This window comes from Monodelphis domestica, chromosome 5 (genome assembly GCF_027887165.1).
Source record: "Monodelphis domestica isolate mMonDom1 chromosome 5, mMonDom1.pri, whole genome shotgun sequence".
Lineage (NCBI taxonomy): Eukaryota > Metazoa > Chordata > Mammalia > Didelphimorphia > Didelphidae > Monodelphis > Monodelphis domestica.
Genome location: NC_077231.1, coordinates 263334062 through 263352781, shown reverse-complemented (window position 1 = coordinate 263352781; position 18720 = coordinate 263334062). Strand labels below are relative to the sequence as shown.

The window sequence follows — 18720 nt, the reverse complement described above, 5'->3', positions numbered from 1 at the left end:
AATATTTTATGCAGTTATGAAAGATTACCAGTTATAAAGATCATGTGATTAGACTGATCTGTTCAAGAGATGGAGAAGAGGAGTAAGGGGTTTTAAAATGTTTAATTTCCTACAAAGATAATTTAAAATGATATTGAATAACTATATTAATAGATTCAGTAATGTGTAACACAGTAGAATATAGTAGGTGCCAGAAACTTTTGGCACTAATGTTAAACATGTTAAGCTAATTTTCATTGGCAAGCAGGGAGTTGGCTGCCCTTAAGTTTCTCGCTCTTCTGTTTGTAAGAACATTTGACCACTCTCGGCAAGAGCCAACAGTATCCTCCTGACCTATTCCCCAAGAAGTATGAGTGTTTCATTAATATATGCCAAATCTCTGTCTACCACCTGACACATTATAATGATACTACTAACAAATGACATTTAGAAAGTGCTTCATACACATTATTTCATTTGCTTCTCATAAGGAATCTCTTAAGGCAAGAGGCAGAAGTAGGATTATTACAGATTTGTCAATGTGGAAAAGTGGCACTTATAGATAAAGTGACTTTCCCAAAGTCACATAGTCAGGTGGCAGAGTGAGAATTCTAGCCCAGCTATCTAGTGGCACATCCCAAAGCTCTTTCCACTATTCCATAATTGCCACTCTGACCCAGTAAAGGGCAAAATGATGTGCTAATGCTTCTAAGATGGACCTAGGCACCAGGGCAGAGTTTTACAAACTCCATGATACATAATAATCAGAAAATAAATCTTGAAAAAAAACTAGGGAAAAAATTCTTGAAAAAATGGCTGAATGAAGCCCTTATCAGCTAACATGTTATTAGTAAACAACATGTTGGCAATCCTTATCTACAAACGTGTTATTAGCAAACACACCTTGGAGGAGATTAATAAATAATTGACTGAGAATGACAAAATATAGTTTGGAAGATTTGGGGCTGGGGGATAAGTAGAATATGGAAAGAGAAAGGGAGAGGTTTCATCAGGAAGGGAAGAAAAGGGAGAGGCATTGATAAGGGAGGTGGGGAATATGAAAGAACCCCCCTCCCCATTTTATAATTTTGTATGAGGCTGTGCACTTCACATACCAAATATTAATAGATCTACAGCTCATAATCCAAATTCTGAAATGTGACACATAAATACAGAAGAAATTCAAAGAAGAGCATAGGGATAAGAGAATGGAAGAGACCTTGAGCAGCCATCGAAGAGTATAGAAAGACATTAATTTCTATTTGAGGGAACAGGCATAAAGGAGCCAGCACTTGAGGTGTAAAAAGAGATAAATGAGGAGTCAGGTTTTTAAGACTGAGATGAGGAGAATTATAATGCTTATTGAAATGAATAGAAAGAGGCAGGATGACTTAGAGAAGGCACAAGACTTGGAGTCAGGACTTGGGGTCAGATATCACCTTGAACACTTAACTGGTTATGCAGTCTTCTTCTTTCCAGAAATTACTTACCTCTGCTCTTCTATCTGATGAGGTTAGACTTTGTAGTCTTTAGAGTCCCTTCCAGTTCAAAATCTATCCAGTTTTAGACCCATTGAACAGAACATAATGCCTCACAATAGGTCAACTAAGTAGAGATGTCATGTAGACAGTTGGAAACAGAAATGTTGCTGTTCTTCATTTTTGAAGAGGATATTAATGTCTTAACATATTCATGAATTAGATTTAAGTGGGGCAGCCATCAAAATCCAGTGGCAAGACAAACCTGGGGGGAAGTGGATGATTTGGCTTCAATGTTTAATCAAACTCTAAGCACTCCATAGAGCCTGCTTCGATTGCCTTCATGGTAATTGGAACAAATTGTTCTTATCTACCCATTCAGCTGGGGGAAATCTTCACATGCTTGGGGGGGGGGGAAGATACCCTCTAAACTCACCAGTGGGTTTGTGGGTGAGAATTGAGTTCCCCTAAAGGTGGATAAGCAGTCCAGAGGGGCTAGTTCTCCTTGAACACTCATATTCCCCTAAAAAGCTAGGTGGCACAGTGGATAAAGTACTAACTCAGGAAGACCTGAGTTCAAATCCAGTCTCTGAAACTTACAAGCTGTGTGACCGAGTGAGTCACAATTCAGTTTGCCTTAGTTTCCTCACCTGGAGGAAAAAAAAAGGCAAACCACTTTATTATCTTTACCAAAATCTGCCCACCTCCACAATGACTGAACAACAGTTGTTGGAACCTTAGATATAATCAGCTTAGATATAACAGAATTAGAAAGAATTAGAGTTTAAGTGAATCCTCAGTCAGAGAAAAATAGGCAATCATCAATATAGAAGAAATTAATTGAGTGAACGAGCTCAATTAGGACAAGGTTCTTAGAGAGGGAAGACAACAGGTTTGAAAACAAGCCCTCAAATTTAGAAGTCAAGAAGAGGAACTATCAGAAGACAGGTTAAGAGAGTTTCAGAGAGAAGAATCAGAAATACAAAATGTCAAAGTAAGAAGTAGTAGGCTAGTAGGCTCTTGGGGGGATTTGAATTAGTGACCTTAAAAGGGTGCTTTCATAGGACTATTGGAAGCAGAAGTGTAATATTTTACAGTAGGGTAAGGAGAAAAAAAAGTGAATGGAGCAGAATATTATAAATATCTCCTGACTGAGGAGTTTAAGAGCGAAAGCTGGGAGGTCTTAGGAGGGGAGCTAAATTGCAAAATGAGAAAGATTTGTTGTGTTTGAAGGCAAGAGCAATAAGCAGATTTAAAAGGAACAGAGAGGAGGAGAAATTGAAGGCTCTTGAGAGAGGGAATAAGGGTGAACAAGTAAGGTCTCTCTGGATGCAGTGGGTGTGGGAGTGGTTTCAAAACAAGGGAGGAAAAAATCTACTGGATGTGGATAGACAAATCAGTCAATAAGCCTTAATTAAGCACCCCACCATATGCCAGGCCTTCTACTAAGTGCTGAGGATTCAAGGAAAGGTAAACTTGTGAATGCATGTGCAAACACACACACACAGTCACTACTCTCAAGAAGTTCATAAATGTGTTTCTTTTCTCTTACACATCAAGGAATTATCTACAAGCTACCACCTAAAGTATCTTGATGTGCTCATTGTATATCCCTGTAATGAGAACTTGGGAATAAAAAAATAAAAACCTTCATTTGAAAAGTAGAATTAAGTCCAACTTAAGATAAATGGGTGCATCAATGGGAGACCTTGTGGCATAGTGGAAAGAGCATTACATAGGGAGTCAGGAGTGGTTGGATTTGGATCTCATGCCTAACAATAGCCATACGATTATGCACAGCCCACTTAATTTCTTTGACCTTCAGTTTCCTCATCTATATAATGGGGATGATAATATCTGGTGTTACATTATAGAGCTGTTACGACCCGTATATAAATATATAGTGAAATCTATATAAAAATCTCAAAGTGCTTCATAAATGTTGGCTATTATTATTTCCAAGGCTCTCTGTTGTCATTTTTATTTGAAAAATGTGTTAATGTGATTAACATACTTGAAAACAGCATCGTTTTCTTTTTAAAATATTGTACATATTTTTAAATTTTTATTTAGAATATTTTCCCATGGTTACATGATTCCTCATTTTCCCACCCCTCTTCCTTACCCCCTCCCAGAGCTGACAAGCAATTCCACCAGGTTATACATGTATCATTGTTCAAAACCTATTTCCATGAAAAGAGCAACATTTTCAAGAGTATCTGACTATGATCAAATCTATTCATTGCCTGCAAAACATTGACCATCATTTATTGAGTATAGTAAAAACACTCATAGAATTGTTTTCGCTTGATAGAATTATTTTTAGTTTTACATCAAGATATAAGGCAGAGTTCTTGCCCTCAGGGAACTTAATATTTTTGAATGAAAAAAAAAGCTAATTGACCAAAAGGATAAGAATGCAAGGGATTTTATATTGTTGAATTACCCACCTGTCTTCAATTTATTTGTTCTCTTTTCTAGGGTAATACATTCTTATTCACAGTGGGAAGCAGGGGGCTGTGGAATCCTGTGGCAGTTAAAGCCTCAGGCTGTTTGTGTTGATTAATAAGGAAAAAAGAATAATGCTATCTACCTTCTATATGGGACTTTCAGTTTACAATGCACTTTCACTAGAATTATCTCATTTGATCTTCACAAGGACACCATGGGCTAGGCATATTATTACTGTCTTGTCCAGATGTGTCTCCAGTGCTCAGTCTCAGAAGGAGGTAAGCCTGGAAAGAAAAGCTAAGAATGACAAAGAATTTTCTTTAACTATGTTACAGAAAAGAGGAGAATCAAAAAAGGGATCAGATCACTACTCAGGTGAATAGGAAAATAACTGATATCATAAGTTAGAGCTGCTCAGGGGAATGCTGCCAGACAATTTACATAGATTTAGCTGAGCATTTATTTGATAAAGTCGTTCATTCTCTTCTTATCCAAAGGATGGTGAGAGGTGGCTCAAATGAGAGTACAGCTACTTAGGTTTAGTGATAGTTGGGCTATTGGACTCTATCATAATCATTAATTGTTCAAGGTCAACGTGGAATAAAGTCTCCAGTGAAGTACCATTTTCCAGGAATCTCTGCTTAGCCCTGTTGGCTAGGCAACATGGTGGATGCATTTGACATCAGTGTCTGAATTGGAATCCTCATTCTGTTATTTACTACTTGTGGCAGAGGCAGGATTAGAATTCAGGTCTACTGACTCCTCCTTTCATGCTCTTTCTGCTGTATCACAATCCTGAACAATGGTCAATTTGAAGTACCAGTTCCTTGAAGTTCCTTGAAGGAAAACAAGTAGAGTGTCCGGAAAAAGATAATCAGAATGAGCAGCGTCTTATGCTATATGAGGATCACTTGAAAGAATTGGGAATATTAAGCCTGGAGAATAGCCATTTTATTTTTTATGGAGGCATAATAGCTTTCTTCTAGTATCTGAAGGGTTGTTGCCTAGAAGAAAAACTAAAGCTCTTCTGATTGGGGTCAAACAGCTCAAACAGCTCAAGAGCAGAACTAGAAGTAATGAGTAGAAATTCCATTGACATAAATTTAGGCTTACTGTATTGAAACAACTCATAACAATTGATTCCAAAGAAGAATGGATTCCCTCATTAGGTAGTAGATTCTCCTTTATTGGAAATCTTTGAGCAATGTTTAAATGAACATTTTTTAGATGCTTTGGTGAGAGAGTTCATTTTCCGGTATGAGACTATATGGTCCATTGAGATCCATAGCAACTCTGAAATGCTATGATTCTAATCCCACTTGAGTGGTCCCCCTTAAGTGACTCACCTAAACTATATAAGTAGTAAGTGGCAGAGACAGAATTAGAATTCAGGTCTATTGACTCCTCATTCTAGGCTCTTTCTACTGTACCACAATTTTGAACAGGAGAGGGTACACTGCTGGATTTGAAAAGATAAAAGGTGCCTGTTCAAGCTTTGTGGGATGGCTTATGGAAAGGTACAGAAATAGATTTTTGAGCAGAGGCTGCTGCTGATGCAAAGGGCCTCTTGGCTATAGGACTAGACAGGGGCAACTAGGTGACTCAGTGGATTGAGGGCCAAGTGTAGAGATGAGAAGTCCCAGGTTCAAATCTGACCTCAGATACCTCTAGCCATGTGACTCTGGGCAAGTCATTTAGTCCCAGCTGCCTAGCCCTTGGCACTGTTCTGCTTTGGAACCTATAATTGGTATTGATTCTAAGACAGAAGGAAAGGTTATTTTTTTAAAAGAAATAAATATGTACTCTTATTTTTAAATCTTCAAATTTCTTTCTTTAAAAAAATCTTTTTGTTGTTTTTTTCTTTAAATCATTGTCATTCTTCCCCTTTCCCTCCACACCTATTGTATCCTCCATGATAAAGATAGCAAACAAAAAATCTGGAAGTTATATTTATTTAGAAGTTGTGTTATAATATAGAAATAAATGGAGACTACTCCCAGTTATTAAAAGACAATTTAATCCTCTGCATGATTAGTTATTAAATATTGATGGTTATGATTATAAATATCAATAGTATTAAAATTCATCTGATCCTAAATGTTTTTAAGGTATCCCTGGAATATGAATTAGGAAAAAGTGGGATTTATTCAGTTGGCATTAAAAGACTTTTGTATGCAAATCTTTCCATGATTTTTATTTTCTCCTATGGTTTTTTAAACATTATTTTATTTGGTCATTTCAAAACATTATTCATTGGAGACAAAGATCATTTTCTTTTCCTCCCCCCCACCCCCACCTCTCCCATAGCCGATGCATGATTCCACTGGGTTTCACATGTGTTCTTGATTTGAACCCATTTCCATGTTGTTGGTATTTGCATTAGAGTGTTCATTTAGAGTCTCTCCTCAGTCATATCCCCTCAACCCCTGTAGTTAAACAGTTACTTTTCCTCTGTGTTTTTACTCCCACAGTTTATCCTCTGCTTGTGGATAGTGTTTTTTAGATCCCTGCAGATTGTTCAGGGATCTTCTCCTATGTTTTTTAACTTTCTAGGCTGTGCCTCTGGTGCAGTCTTATCATAGAACTTTCCTTAAAATCTGGAACTTTCTCACCCTGGAAATTCCATCCATTATACAAACCCTTTCTCCCATCAGTGAGTTCCTCCTGAGGTCCCCATTTTGTGGAGCTAACCTTAATTCCTGTAATGAGTCTGCTTCTGACTTTTTGGACATTGATCACACTTCTCCATGGGGATATCTGCTCTCTTGCCTCCCACTTTTAGCCCCTTTTTGTATGTTATTTCCTCCCATTAGTATTAAGTTCCTTGAGGATAGAGATTCTCTTTTTGTTTGTATTTGCCACCCCAGTGCTTAACACAGTCAGTGCCTGGCACATGTTAAGTACTTAATAAATGGTATAACTTTGCAAATGTTTATTGCCTTGTTCTTATTCCTCATTTTTATTTATATTCAGTGTAGTAGTACCATACTACATTCATGAATTGAAATTGGTCCAGCCATTATCATGAATTGAAGAGCACCCACTTCGTTTATACTTTTTTGCTACCACAAAATGGCCCTTTTCCCTTTCCATTTAATCGTACTAAACCTCATCGGACATATACTAAATGCTTACTATGTGAAAGGAATTGTGCTAGGAAATAGGTCTTAGGGTCCTATTATTCTAAGGAATGATCCTAGAGAATAAAAAGATTAAGAAATAGATATCCAGGGAAATCATGAAAAAAAATGCAAAGGAAGGAGGACTTGCAGTCCCAGATCTCAAACTATACTATAAAGCAGGGGTTATCAAAACAATTTGGTACTGGCTAAGAGACAGAAAGGAGGATCAGTGGAATAGACTTGGCGTAAATGATCTCAGCAAGACAGTTTATGACAAACCCCAAGATCCCAGCTTTTGGGACAAAAATCCATTATTTGATAAAAACTGCTGGGAAAATTGGAAGACAGTGTGGGAGAGACTAGGTTTGGATCAACACCTCACACCCTACACCAAGATAAATTCAGAATGGGTGAATGACTTGAACATAAAGAAGGAAACTATAAATAAATTAGGTGAACACAGAATAGTATACCTGTTAGACTTTTGGGAAGGGAAAGGTTTTAAAACCAAGCAAGACTTAGAAAGAGTCACAAAATGTAAATAATTTTGACTACATCAAATTAAAAAGTTTTTGTACAAACAAAACCAATGTAACTAAAATCAGAAGGGTAACAACAAATTGGGAAACAATCTTCATAAAAACCTCTGACAAAGGCTTAATTACTCAAATTTACAAAGAGTTAAATCAATTGTACAAAAAACCAAGCCATTCTCCAATTGATAAATGGGCAAGGGACATGAACAGGCAGTTCTCAGCCAAAGAAATCAAAACTATTAATAAGCACATGAAAAAGTGTTCTAAATCTCTTATAATCAGAGAAATGCAAATCAAAACAATGCTGAGGTATCACCTCACACCTAGTACATTAGCTAACATAACAGCTATGGAAAGTAATGAATGCTGGAGGGGATGTGGCAAAGTAGGGATATTAATTCATTGCTGGTGGAGTTGTGACTTAATCCAACCATTCTGGAGGGCAATTTGGAACTATGCCCAAAGGGTGATAAAAGACTGTCTGCCCTTTGATCCAGCCATAGCACTGCTGGGCTTGTACCCCAAAGAGATAATAAGGAAAAAGACTTGTACAAGAATATTCATAGCAGCACTCTTTGTGGTGGCCAAAAATTGGAAAATGAGGGGATGCCCTTCAATTGGAGAATGGCTGAACAAATTGTGGTATATGTTGGTTATGGAATACTATTGTGCTAAAAGGAATAATAAAGTGGAGGAATTCCATGGAGACTGGAACAACCTCCAGGAAGTGATGCAGAGCGAAAGGAGCAGAACCAGGAAAACATTGTACACAGAGACTGATACATTGTGGTACAATCGAAGGTAATGGACTTCTCCATTAATCTCAATGCAATGTCCCTGAACAATCTGCAGGGATCTAAAAAACACTATCCACAAGCAGAGGATAAACTGTGGGAGTAAAAACACTGTGGAAAAGCAACTGCTTGACTACAGGGGTGGAGGGGATATGACTGAGGAGAGACTCTACATGAACACTCTAATGCAAATACCAACAACATGGAAATGGGTTTGAATCAAGAACATATGTGATACCCAGTGGAATTGCGTGTTGGCTGTGGGAGAAGTGGAGGGAGGGGGGGAGGGAAGAAAAGAAAATGATCTTTGTTTCCAATGAATAATGTTTGGAAATGACCAAATAAAAATTAAAAAAGAAAAAAAAAAGATTAAGAAATTGATTCTGCCTTACAAAGAGCTTGCAAACAAATAGGATGTACAGGAATAATCCATACAAGGTAGAAAGTAGAAAAAGTCAGGAGAGATGTAGGTAAAGCATTATGAGAATAATAATATTAAAAGCATTAAGAGGGAAGCTAATTTTCAGCAAAGAAGAGATTAGAGAAGGAAGGTTTCATGAAGAAGATGGCCCTGAAGGAAAGTAGGAGGAGATGTACTGAAGGACAAAATATTATGAACAAAAATGGACACAGGAAAAATGGGGCATTGGAAAAGAGTTGAATCAACATATTAAAGGGTGTAGTGTAAAATAAGATCAGAAAAAATGGAGTTTTTGCTTTGGCAGTACATATTTTTAAAATTGAAATAATGAAGAGAAAATTATCCTGGTTCCTAAGTCAGAATGTTACAAGTTTTTGAGCATTTAACATTTTTCTTTACTGAAATATAGGAAGAGAGATAGAAAACAGAGATAGTTATTGATTGTGGTTGGGTCATGCCAATACAAAAGAAATGATAATGCCACCTGAATTAATTTCAGTATTTAGTGCTATCCCAATCAAACTACTAAGGGTTTTTCCATATATAATTAGACTAAAAATTTAAAAATTTATTCTCAGATCAAAAGGTCTAGAATATATAAGGAAAGAGTGGTAAAGAATCAGCATGTTTAAATCTCAAATTTTAAGTCAATTATCATCAAAGCTATTTAACTTATTAAAAAAAGGAAAAGTAGATTAGTGAACAGTCTCAATAAGAATCAGATATAATGTAAATCAGTGACCACAGTTTTCAATAAATCCAAAAGTATTAGCTACTGGCAGAAAGCATTCCTTATTTGATAAGAATTGAAACTTATATTGCAAAAAATAGCATTAGACCAGCATATTACACCATGTACCATAAAAAATTCCAAATGGAAAAACAATCTAAATAAGAAATGTTAGAGCAATTCTTAGTGGAACAATAGAGGTGATCATAAAAGAATAGAGGCAATTTTGAATATACAAAATTGAGAAGCTTTTGTGTGAACAGATTAATGCAGCAAGTATAAAAGGAAATTTTCAGTTGAGAGAAAAATTTTCATTGAATATATCTGATAAAAGTCTGGTATCCAAAATAAATAATGCATTAACACAATAAGTGTTCCAAAAGTTTAAGGGAATTTTAAAGTTTTAATAACTAAGACTTTTGGAAAAATCTGCGTATATATAAGGGGAGAGGTGAAAACTTATGATTCAGAGGGACTAGACTTCTTGATTGATTCAGCCTATCAACTGGTGTAAATGAGGAAAGGGAGTATGTGCTTGATCAGTGGATAAAATAGATGATATGACACAGGGGATTTGGGACTTCATTGAAAAACAAAACAAATCAAAATAAGATATACCTCTGGGTCTGTTTTTTTCAGTATTCCTCCAAGGCACAGGGTTGAGTGATTGTGAAGGGAAATGCCTTGGAAAAGGGAAGGTCCGTGTTCTCTCTCCCTCTATCTCCTTGCCTTCTGTCTGTTCAAAGAACAATTTTAGACATTTAGAAGAAAGGTCAGAAAATCTGAACTTCCCACTGGGAACAGTTTACCTTTAGCAACAGTAGTGAGTAGTTCATGAACTGAGAGACACAGAGGACAAAGTAAATCCATCAAGGAGAGGCAGCCTTAGGACTCTACAATGGAACTGACCCTCAGAGCCCAACAGAGTGCTACATCTCAGTAGAAAATGAGGACTCTTCAAGGAGAGAAAAGGATTTCTAATACACAGGAGCTGTTAGCCCTTTGGACATTTGCTGTTCAGTCTTTTTTTTAGTTACTCTTTGTGATCCTATCTGAGGCTTTCTTGGCAAAGATACCAAAGTGGTTTGCCATTTCCTTCTCCAGCTCCTTTTACAGATGAAGCAAACTGAGGCAAACAGGGTTAAATGACTTGCCCATGGTCACACAGCTAGGAAGTAATTGAGGCCAAATTTGAACTCACAAAGATGAACTCACTGGCATGTTAGCCACTGTACTACTAACTGCCCCCTTGGAAAAAGGTGCTTTCTAAGCTTGAGTCTACTTTCTCACCCATGTGTAATTGTCAGTGTCCAGACCTTTGGAGAGATTGTTTTTGTATCAGCTGTTTTTCATTAAGCCACTTTAATATATGCAAGCTTCTAGAAGCCAATTAACCCTGACTAGGCCATTAATAATCACTAAAGAGTACCCAGATGGGTACGATAGTATTAGAAAACTTGTCAGGGTTATCCCATAGAACTCTGAGGGGAAAAATAGTTGACCTCTCCTAACCTGCTGATATGTTTCCTCACTCAGAGTTCCCTTTATCAATTAGATCACAGTTCCTGTCATAATCATAAAAAGTTCCAATGGACCCTAAATATCTATATCTATATCAACACATATGTAGAGAAATCTTTTGACTATGTATATATCAGAAAAAGTGATATTGCTATTGTGTTCAAATAAAAGTATTAGGACAGTCAGGAGAATATTGTAAGCATTAACATTTATTTCATATTATGGTTACTGTCTTATAATAGTTTTATGGCTTTCTTAGCTGAAATATTAGTTTGATGGGTACTAGCTAGTTATTTATGTCATGTTAAAATATACTGAACAGTCAATAGTATTTTAATTTTTTGGATTAGATTTCATGAACTTTTATATATTCTCCTGAAGTTCTTATGTGTTATGCAGTAGATAGAATCAGGATATTTATTAACTGCATGACCCTGAGCAAGTCACTTAACCTCAGTTTTCTCATTTGTAAAATGGGGATATTAATACCACCTTCTTCAGTGGATAGAGAGTAAGGAGGACTTGGGTTCAAATCTGATTCTTAATCCCAAATGCTTAGCCCTTACTGTTCTTCTGTCTTGGAAATGATATTTATTATCATTTCCAAGATAGAAGGTGAGAGTTTAAAAAAATCTACTTCCTAATGATTTTGGAACATAAAATGAGAAATTATGGGATGACCATTAAAAAAATTTACTTAGAATACTTTTCCATGGTTACATGTTTCATGATTTCTTCCATCTCTTTTCTCTCTTCCTTCCAGAGCTGACACTGGATTATACATGTATCATTGTTCAAAACCTATTCCCATGTTATTCATATTTGCAATTGAGTGATCTTTTAACACCCAAATCTCAATCACATCCCCATCAAACCATGTGATTGATCATATGTTTTTCTTCTGCATTTCTGCTCCCACATCTCTAGATGTGGATAGTGTTCTTTCTCATAAACTCCTCTGGATTGACCTGGATCATTGCATTCCTGCTAGTAGAAAAGTCTAATGCATTCGATTGTGCCATAATATGTCAATTTCTGTGTACAATGTTCTCCTGGTTCTGGTCCTTTCATTTTGCATCAATTCCTGGAGGTCTTTCCAGTTCACATAGAAACCCTCCAGTTTTTTTTATTCCTCTCAGCACAATAATATTCCATCACCAACACATATCACAGATGAGCCATTCCCCAATTGATGGATACCCCCATTTTCCAATTTTTTGCCACTGCAAAGTGTGGGGCTATGAATATTTTTGTACAAGTATTTTTCCTTATTATCTCTTTCAGGTACAAACCAGCAGTGGTATGGCTGGATCAAAGTGTGGGCATTCTTTTGGACCATTCACAACTCCACCAGCAATGTATTGGTGACCAATTCACAACTCCACCAGCAGTGTATTGGTGTCCCAATTTTGCCAAATCCCCTGGGATGACCATTGTAATGAATTTAGCAGAGTGTCTGGAACATTCTGTTATATAAATGTTAGTTGTTATTATTAAAGTGCCATTGATGGTATATTTTTATTTTTTTAATTTAAAAAATGTTATTTAATTGATTTAGAATATTTTTCCATAGTTACATGATTCATATTCCTTTCCTCCCCTCTTGCTCCCCTCTAATAGCCAATGAGCAATTAAACCGGGTTTTATATGTGCCTTGATCAAGACCTATTTCTATATTATTAATATTTGCACTAGGGTGATCATTTAGAGTCTACATCCCCAATCATATCCCCATCAACCCACATGATCAAGCAGTTGTTTTTCTTCTGTGTTTCTACTCCCACAGTTCTTCCTCTGGATGTGGAGAGCATATTTCTCATAAATCCCTCAGAATTGTCCTGGATTATTGCATTGCTGCTAGTAGAGGAAGTCCATTACATTTGATTGTGTCACAGTGTATCCATTTCTGTGTTGTAAGAATGATATTAGAAAATAAGTATTGTTTTTATTAGTTTAGGGATAAAAAGTAGAGTGGCTGGCTTGAGAAAAAGAACTGGAGTTTGAAGCAGAGCTGAGAGAGCAGGCTAACTTAAATTGCTGACAGTTATAACTGTTTTTCTGTGTCAATTACTCTCTCTGGCAGTTTGGCAGAGACACACTCTCAGAGACTCTCAGGACTGGAGGAGGTAACATTTTTGTCTCTCTCTCTCTCTCTCTCTGTCTGAGGGAAAGACCTGAAGGAGCTCAGTGTTTTCCTTTCCCAACTTGGGAAATCTATTGAATATCTATTGTGGTTTTTATAGATTGATTTAACTCTGAGAAGACCAAAGAAAAACCTGGTCTTTGGTTGGGACTCTGAGTCTGTTAAGGTTCAGAGTCCTAATTTGATTCTTGTTGAGACTCAACCAGTTAGCCTTTGCTATTTTATAATTTGAAGGCAGAGTTAAGAATTATAAGGATGATGGTGGTAGTTTTTATTTAGATAGTATAAATTTGGGTTAGTTAGATTAGGGAGGAGTAGTATAGCCTGTGAAACACAGTAGAAGCGGTTCCTTGTGGAACCAGGTTGTTTATTTGGGTGGATTTATAATCCCTTAGAATTAGAAATCCTTTTTTTATCCTTATATATTTCAATAAACATTTTATTTTTATAATTAGAGTCTCTTAAGTGTCCATGCACCTGGTCTTGAAGGGAAGTTCACATTTGAGCTTCACTTCATCACTGAGGACATTTGTGATTATATCTATCAAATGTATCTGACCAGTTTTGAATCTATATTGAACCATTTTTCTATCTATATTTATATAGCTCGCCATCGTCATTTCTTTTTTCAGTGTATGATGCTCTCCTGCTTCTGCTCCTTTCACTCTGTATCAATTCCTGGAGGTCATTCCAGTTCTCATGGAATTCCTCCAATTCATTATTACTTTGGGCTCAATAGTATTCCATCACCAAAATATACCACAATTTGTTCAGCCATTTCCCCAGTCGAAGGCCATCACCTCATTTTCCACTTTTTTTTTGCCACCACAAAGAGTGCCGCTATAAATATTTTTGTACAAGTCCTTTGGGCCTAGTTCCAAATTGCCATCCAGAATAGTTGGATCAATTTACAACTCCACCAACAATGCATTAATGTCCCAAATTTTGCCACATCTCCTCCAACATTTATTACTTTCCTTTGCTGTCATGTTAGCCAATCTGCTAGGTATGAGGTGGTATGATGGTATATTTAAAAAAATAAAATCTCTAAAACAGTATAATTTAAATTTTCTGGATTAGAATTTATTAACTTTGGAATCCCGTGTTGAGGTTCTTATGATTATGATTATTATATTTGTATTTTATTAACACAATCTGATTATATATGATTATTTATTATAATGAAAGCAAATTATTATTGTTTTGGTAATCAACTTCAGATTTCTCAACTTTGGAGGGTTTAAATTTACAATATAAGGCAGCCGTATAATAGTGAATTCATACTTGAACTTAAACCTGATTTTGCATTCCCACTCTGCTATTAGTTTTCTTGTCATGGTCATGTCATTCTCTTACTCTTGGCCTTAATTTCCTTATTTGAAAAATGAAAGAATTGGCTTCTAAAGTTTATTCCTATGTTACTATAATGACTTCACCTACATATGCTATACAGACAAGGAGATCTAAAGTTATTTTCTAGTTATTGTCAATTATGTAACAAACATGCAACCCTTCATATGTGAAAATTAAATGGAAGTATGGCATACGTTTTGAGCTGATATTCTAGAAGTGGTGGCAGATTTACTCCAAAAATCGACATCTTGCTACTGTGATCTATTTGTGACTGTGGAGATAGTCTGTGACTTTGGAACGGAGAGGTCATTCTGAAAATGGTGACCACCTTCCTCTTCACTTCAGTATCTAAGTAAGAGAAACAAGACATAGAAAAACCTCGAGAAGTATTCATTCCATAAAATAGTGAAATAAATAGAAATCATGAGAATAGTAGACAAGTGAAGTATCTCATCACATATAAACATGAATCTGAGAAGTAGTTCTCTTTTTGCTTGGATCATCCCACACACATAGAATAGTCGTGCCATCATCTCCTCTTGTTGTAAACTTCTCCTTCCCTTAAGACCTAACTCGGGAGTCATGTTCTCTATGAACCTTTTTCTGGTCTGTTTAGAGGCTGTGACCTCTCTTCAAATTTTTCCCATAGCCTTTTGCTTGAACATTGTTTTGAACTTCTTACATCTGCATTGTACTGTGATTATTCCTGAATGTGCCTAATCCTCATCCCACATCCAATGGTATACTCCTTGAGGGATAGCATTTATGTCATATTTCATTTTTATTTCTTAGGATCTAGGATAGTACCTTGCAACACAGTAGGTTTCATAGGTAGTATTTGAATTAGAGGGTAATGAATTGCTGTTGAGAGGATGCGGGTGTAATAAATGGAAATAGAATTCTTCATGAACAAAGATAATTACAACCCATTTGCAAAAAATGTTGAGAAGACAAGCTAATATATGTAGCGGAAAAATACTGTAATGACAAAATGTTAATTAATAATTTCCCAGGTTCCTTTCTTCCCCAAAGCAACATACATTGTTTTACACCAATTAATTAAATATTTATTGAATGCATAGTATGTCCCCAGCATTATCCTAGGTACTATGTGGAATACAAAATAAGACCTTTTCCCCCCCAGAAGGATATTAAAAATCTGTTTGAAAAAATTACACTAACAGACATATCAGTAAGTATATAGTTAGGATCTAACTGTGTGGAATAGACCATGGGTGTTGTAGAAAATCAGGGCAGGTACTGATCAGTGTGAGTTGGAGTAGTGACTTCTATTTATAACCATTTAAGATTTACAAGGCATTTCTCTTATAATATGTAAAGTAGGTAAAACAAATATCATTCTTCCTATTTTTACAGATAAGGAAACTGAGCCTCAGGGAGGAAATGACTTTACCATGATCATACAGATAGCATGAGGTCTAGAATTAGTGGACCTTTAAAGTTTGGGTTGGGGAGGGGCAGTGAGACAGTTAGGACTTGAAAAGGGTGGGGAGGAAGGTTTGTTTCAGTTTCTTATACTGAAGCTATAATTTTACTAAGATATGGCTAACTAGAAATTTGAAAATAGTCACCCCCCCCCAAGTAGATCCTTGTGAATTCTCCCCTACTTCTTTCTTCAAACAAGAGATGTAGTTTCATATTTTGAGATGACATATAAAAAAAGATGAATTTTTGCTGATGTGAACTTTCATTCCCTCCTTTCCCAATGTTACTCAGGTGTAATGTCTTTGCTGAGGCCGCTTCTCTTGGATGTTGTCCCAACTATTCAGCAGACTGCTGCCCTGGCTCTTGGGCGACTGGCTAATTATAACGATGACTTGGCAGAAGCTGTCGTAAAGGGAGACATTCTTCCGCAGCTCGTTTATTCATTGGCGGAACAGAATGTAAGGATGTTACTGTTAAAATAAGCAATGTATACATATGTTAAGGTCACTGGGTATTTGATTATCCAGGTCCTATTTACGGAGGGCGAAGGACCTAAGTGCATATGGAAAATGAATTGATGAAAGTTGTAGGGTATTCTAATTCTTAGGTCACCACCACTTAGCCTTCTCTTCTCTATACTGTTAGTCATTGTCTTTAAGCATATGAAGGGTCATCAGCTGGAGGCTGGGGAGTCATTTTTCTCCATTACTATTGAGTGTGGTAAGGAAATGATTTTAAATTGCTGTAGGAAGTTAGTGAAGTAGGACTTCCTGAGTGTAAGCAGTGAAAAAATGATTTCCACTCTTCCAAGGGCATTAGAAGTCCTGGAGCAATCACATGGTGTGCCTGGTGAATGTTCAGCCTGGGATAAGTGACCATCAGGGTCATCAAAGTAGGGGAAAAGAGGCAGCCAGAATGGAGAAGATATTACAGAATGGTGGTCACATGTGCACAAAGTGAGAGAAAGAGGGTGTCTGTCATTCATAAGCAGGCAGCCTTCTTCTAGCCCATCCTTCACTGGCAACAATGGTAGGTTTAGTTGCTGATAGTTTGGAAGAGAGTTCCAGGCTTAAAATAGAGGATTAGATAACAGTACCACCTCTTTATCCTATCTTCCTTCTTTGCATCTCCAGATCACTGTGAATTCCTAGCCTGGTGCAAATAGCAGTGGAGAACTTTCCCAAGGCTCTGACTTGTTGTAGTATTCCAGATACTATAAAGAGTTGGTCTTCATTTGTCTGAAATGGTTTCAATGAAACATGCCTTCTAAATACAGATGAAAAGAGCCCTAAAGGTTGCTTCACCTCTCTAAATTTCCCCATAGAGGGGAGAGAAAGGACTAAAGAGGTTTTGCTTTCTATATTGGTTCTCATATCCCCAAATTTGCCAAGGCCAGAAGAAAGGGGAGAAGAAAGGTCAGAAAGAAATGAAAAACAGAAATACCATCTTACATTTTGTTCAAACCCTGTGGCATTTCTTAAGTGGGCTGAGGGACTCTAATTCTGAGGTCTGTTGTCCCCTGGTTCTATTTCAGAGGGAAATTCAGTGTAAAAGGGGCTAAAATGAAAATTAAGAATGTCGGGAAGGAGAAAGAAATGAAAAAGAGAATCAGCAGTCATATAGGTATTTCAAGTATAATCATGTGCTCCTCTGTTCAAAAAAACTGTTAGCTGGAGGATATGAGCACTGCAGTCAAACGGACTTATTCTCATACTATGAAATGTACCTTCAATTCTCACTTTCCAAGTTGGTAGAAACTGAGCAATGTTCTATTTAAAGCTTTAAAAAATGCCCCAAGTTTGTTTTCTACTAATAAATCAGTAAGAATTCTCCTACCTATACCAAGTATACCTCAAATTTAATTTATTTTTGTCATAAATTAATATCATTAAACATAATCATCTAGGGAATTGATATGCAAAATCCACTTATCAATACCATCACTCTATAAAACATATCAAAACATTTTGGTTTACATTTTTTGTTACCAATGCATATCTAGATATTTGTAATATCCACATTTTATATTTTAAATTTCATATCAATAGTTTCTAGATAAATTCAATTTTAGTATTCTCACCTAGGAAAATGGGTATATTTTTAGATACTTTAAAAACATTTAGCCATTATACAAATTACAGAAATTTCGAATCTAAAATAGGGTTGTAATTCACCTTCAAGAGAAACAATTAAAACATCATTATTGCCACTATTTTTATGATACCAAGTATTATTTTCTAATTAAATATTATCTTCTCTATGAGTTTTCACTTTTTAATGAAATGTTTAAAAGTGTGTTTTTCTGGCTTGTTCTATTTTGTATTTTCTCAGTTGAAGTATACTTTATTCAAGAAAAGAAAATAGCAATAGATACCAAGTCATAAAAGAAAAGGCAGGACTATTTTTTAAACAAGCTTAATTTAAATCATTTGGGTATCTTTTTCTTTGTAAACCCCTACCCCCCCACCATTATTAACAACAGAAAATAATAGTTGTATCTCATTCTTTAAGCAATTTGATTATAAGAGATTCAAAATAGTTTTAAAGGTTTAAAGTGGGGCTGTAAACTTCAGAAGATTAATTGATTGCTGTGAGGAAACTTAGAAGTTATTGAACCAAACCTCTTGACTTTGCAGAAGAGGAAACTGAGGCTGGAAGAACTTACATGATTTTCCCAAGGTTCCATAGGTTGTAAATAATGAGTTAAGACCCAAACCTAGGTTCTCTAAATCCAATCCAGGGTGTA

At 36.2% G+C, this 18720-nt stretch overlaps 1 protein-coding gene across 2 annotated transcripts in view; it reads left to right on the top strand.

Annotated features, from left to right (window-relative positions):
- SPAG6 (sperm associated antigen 6) overlaps positions 1-18720 on the top strand; it is a 78449-nt gene that overhangs the window by 12529 nt on the left and 47200 nt on the right. For both annotated transcript variants that reach the window (XM_001367754.4, XM_056800127.1), the window contains exon 3: positions 16266-16432. In XM_001367754.4, coding sequence (XP_001367791.1) covers positions 16266-16432 — 167 coding nt within the window. The remainder of the gene's footprint in view (positions 1-16265; positions 16433-18720) is intronic.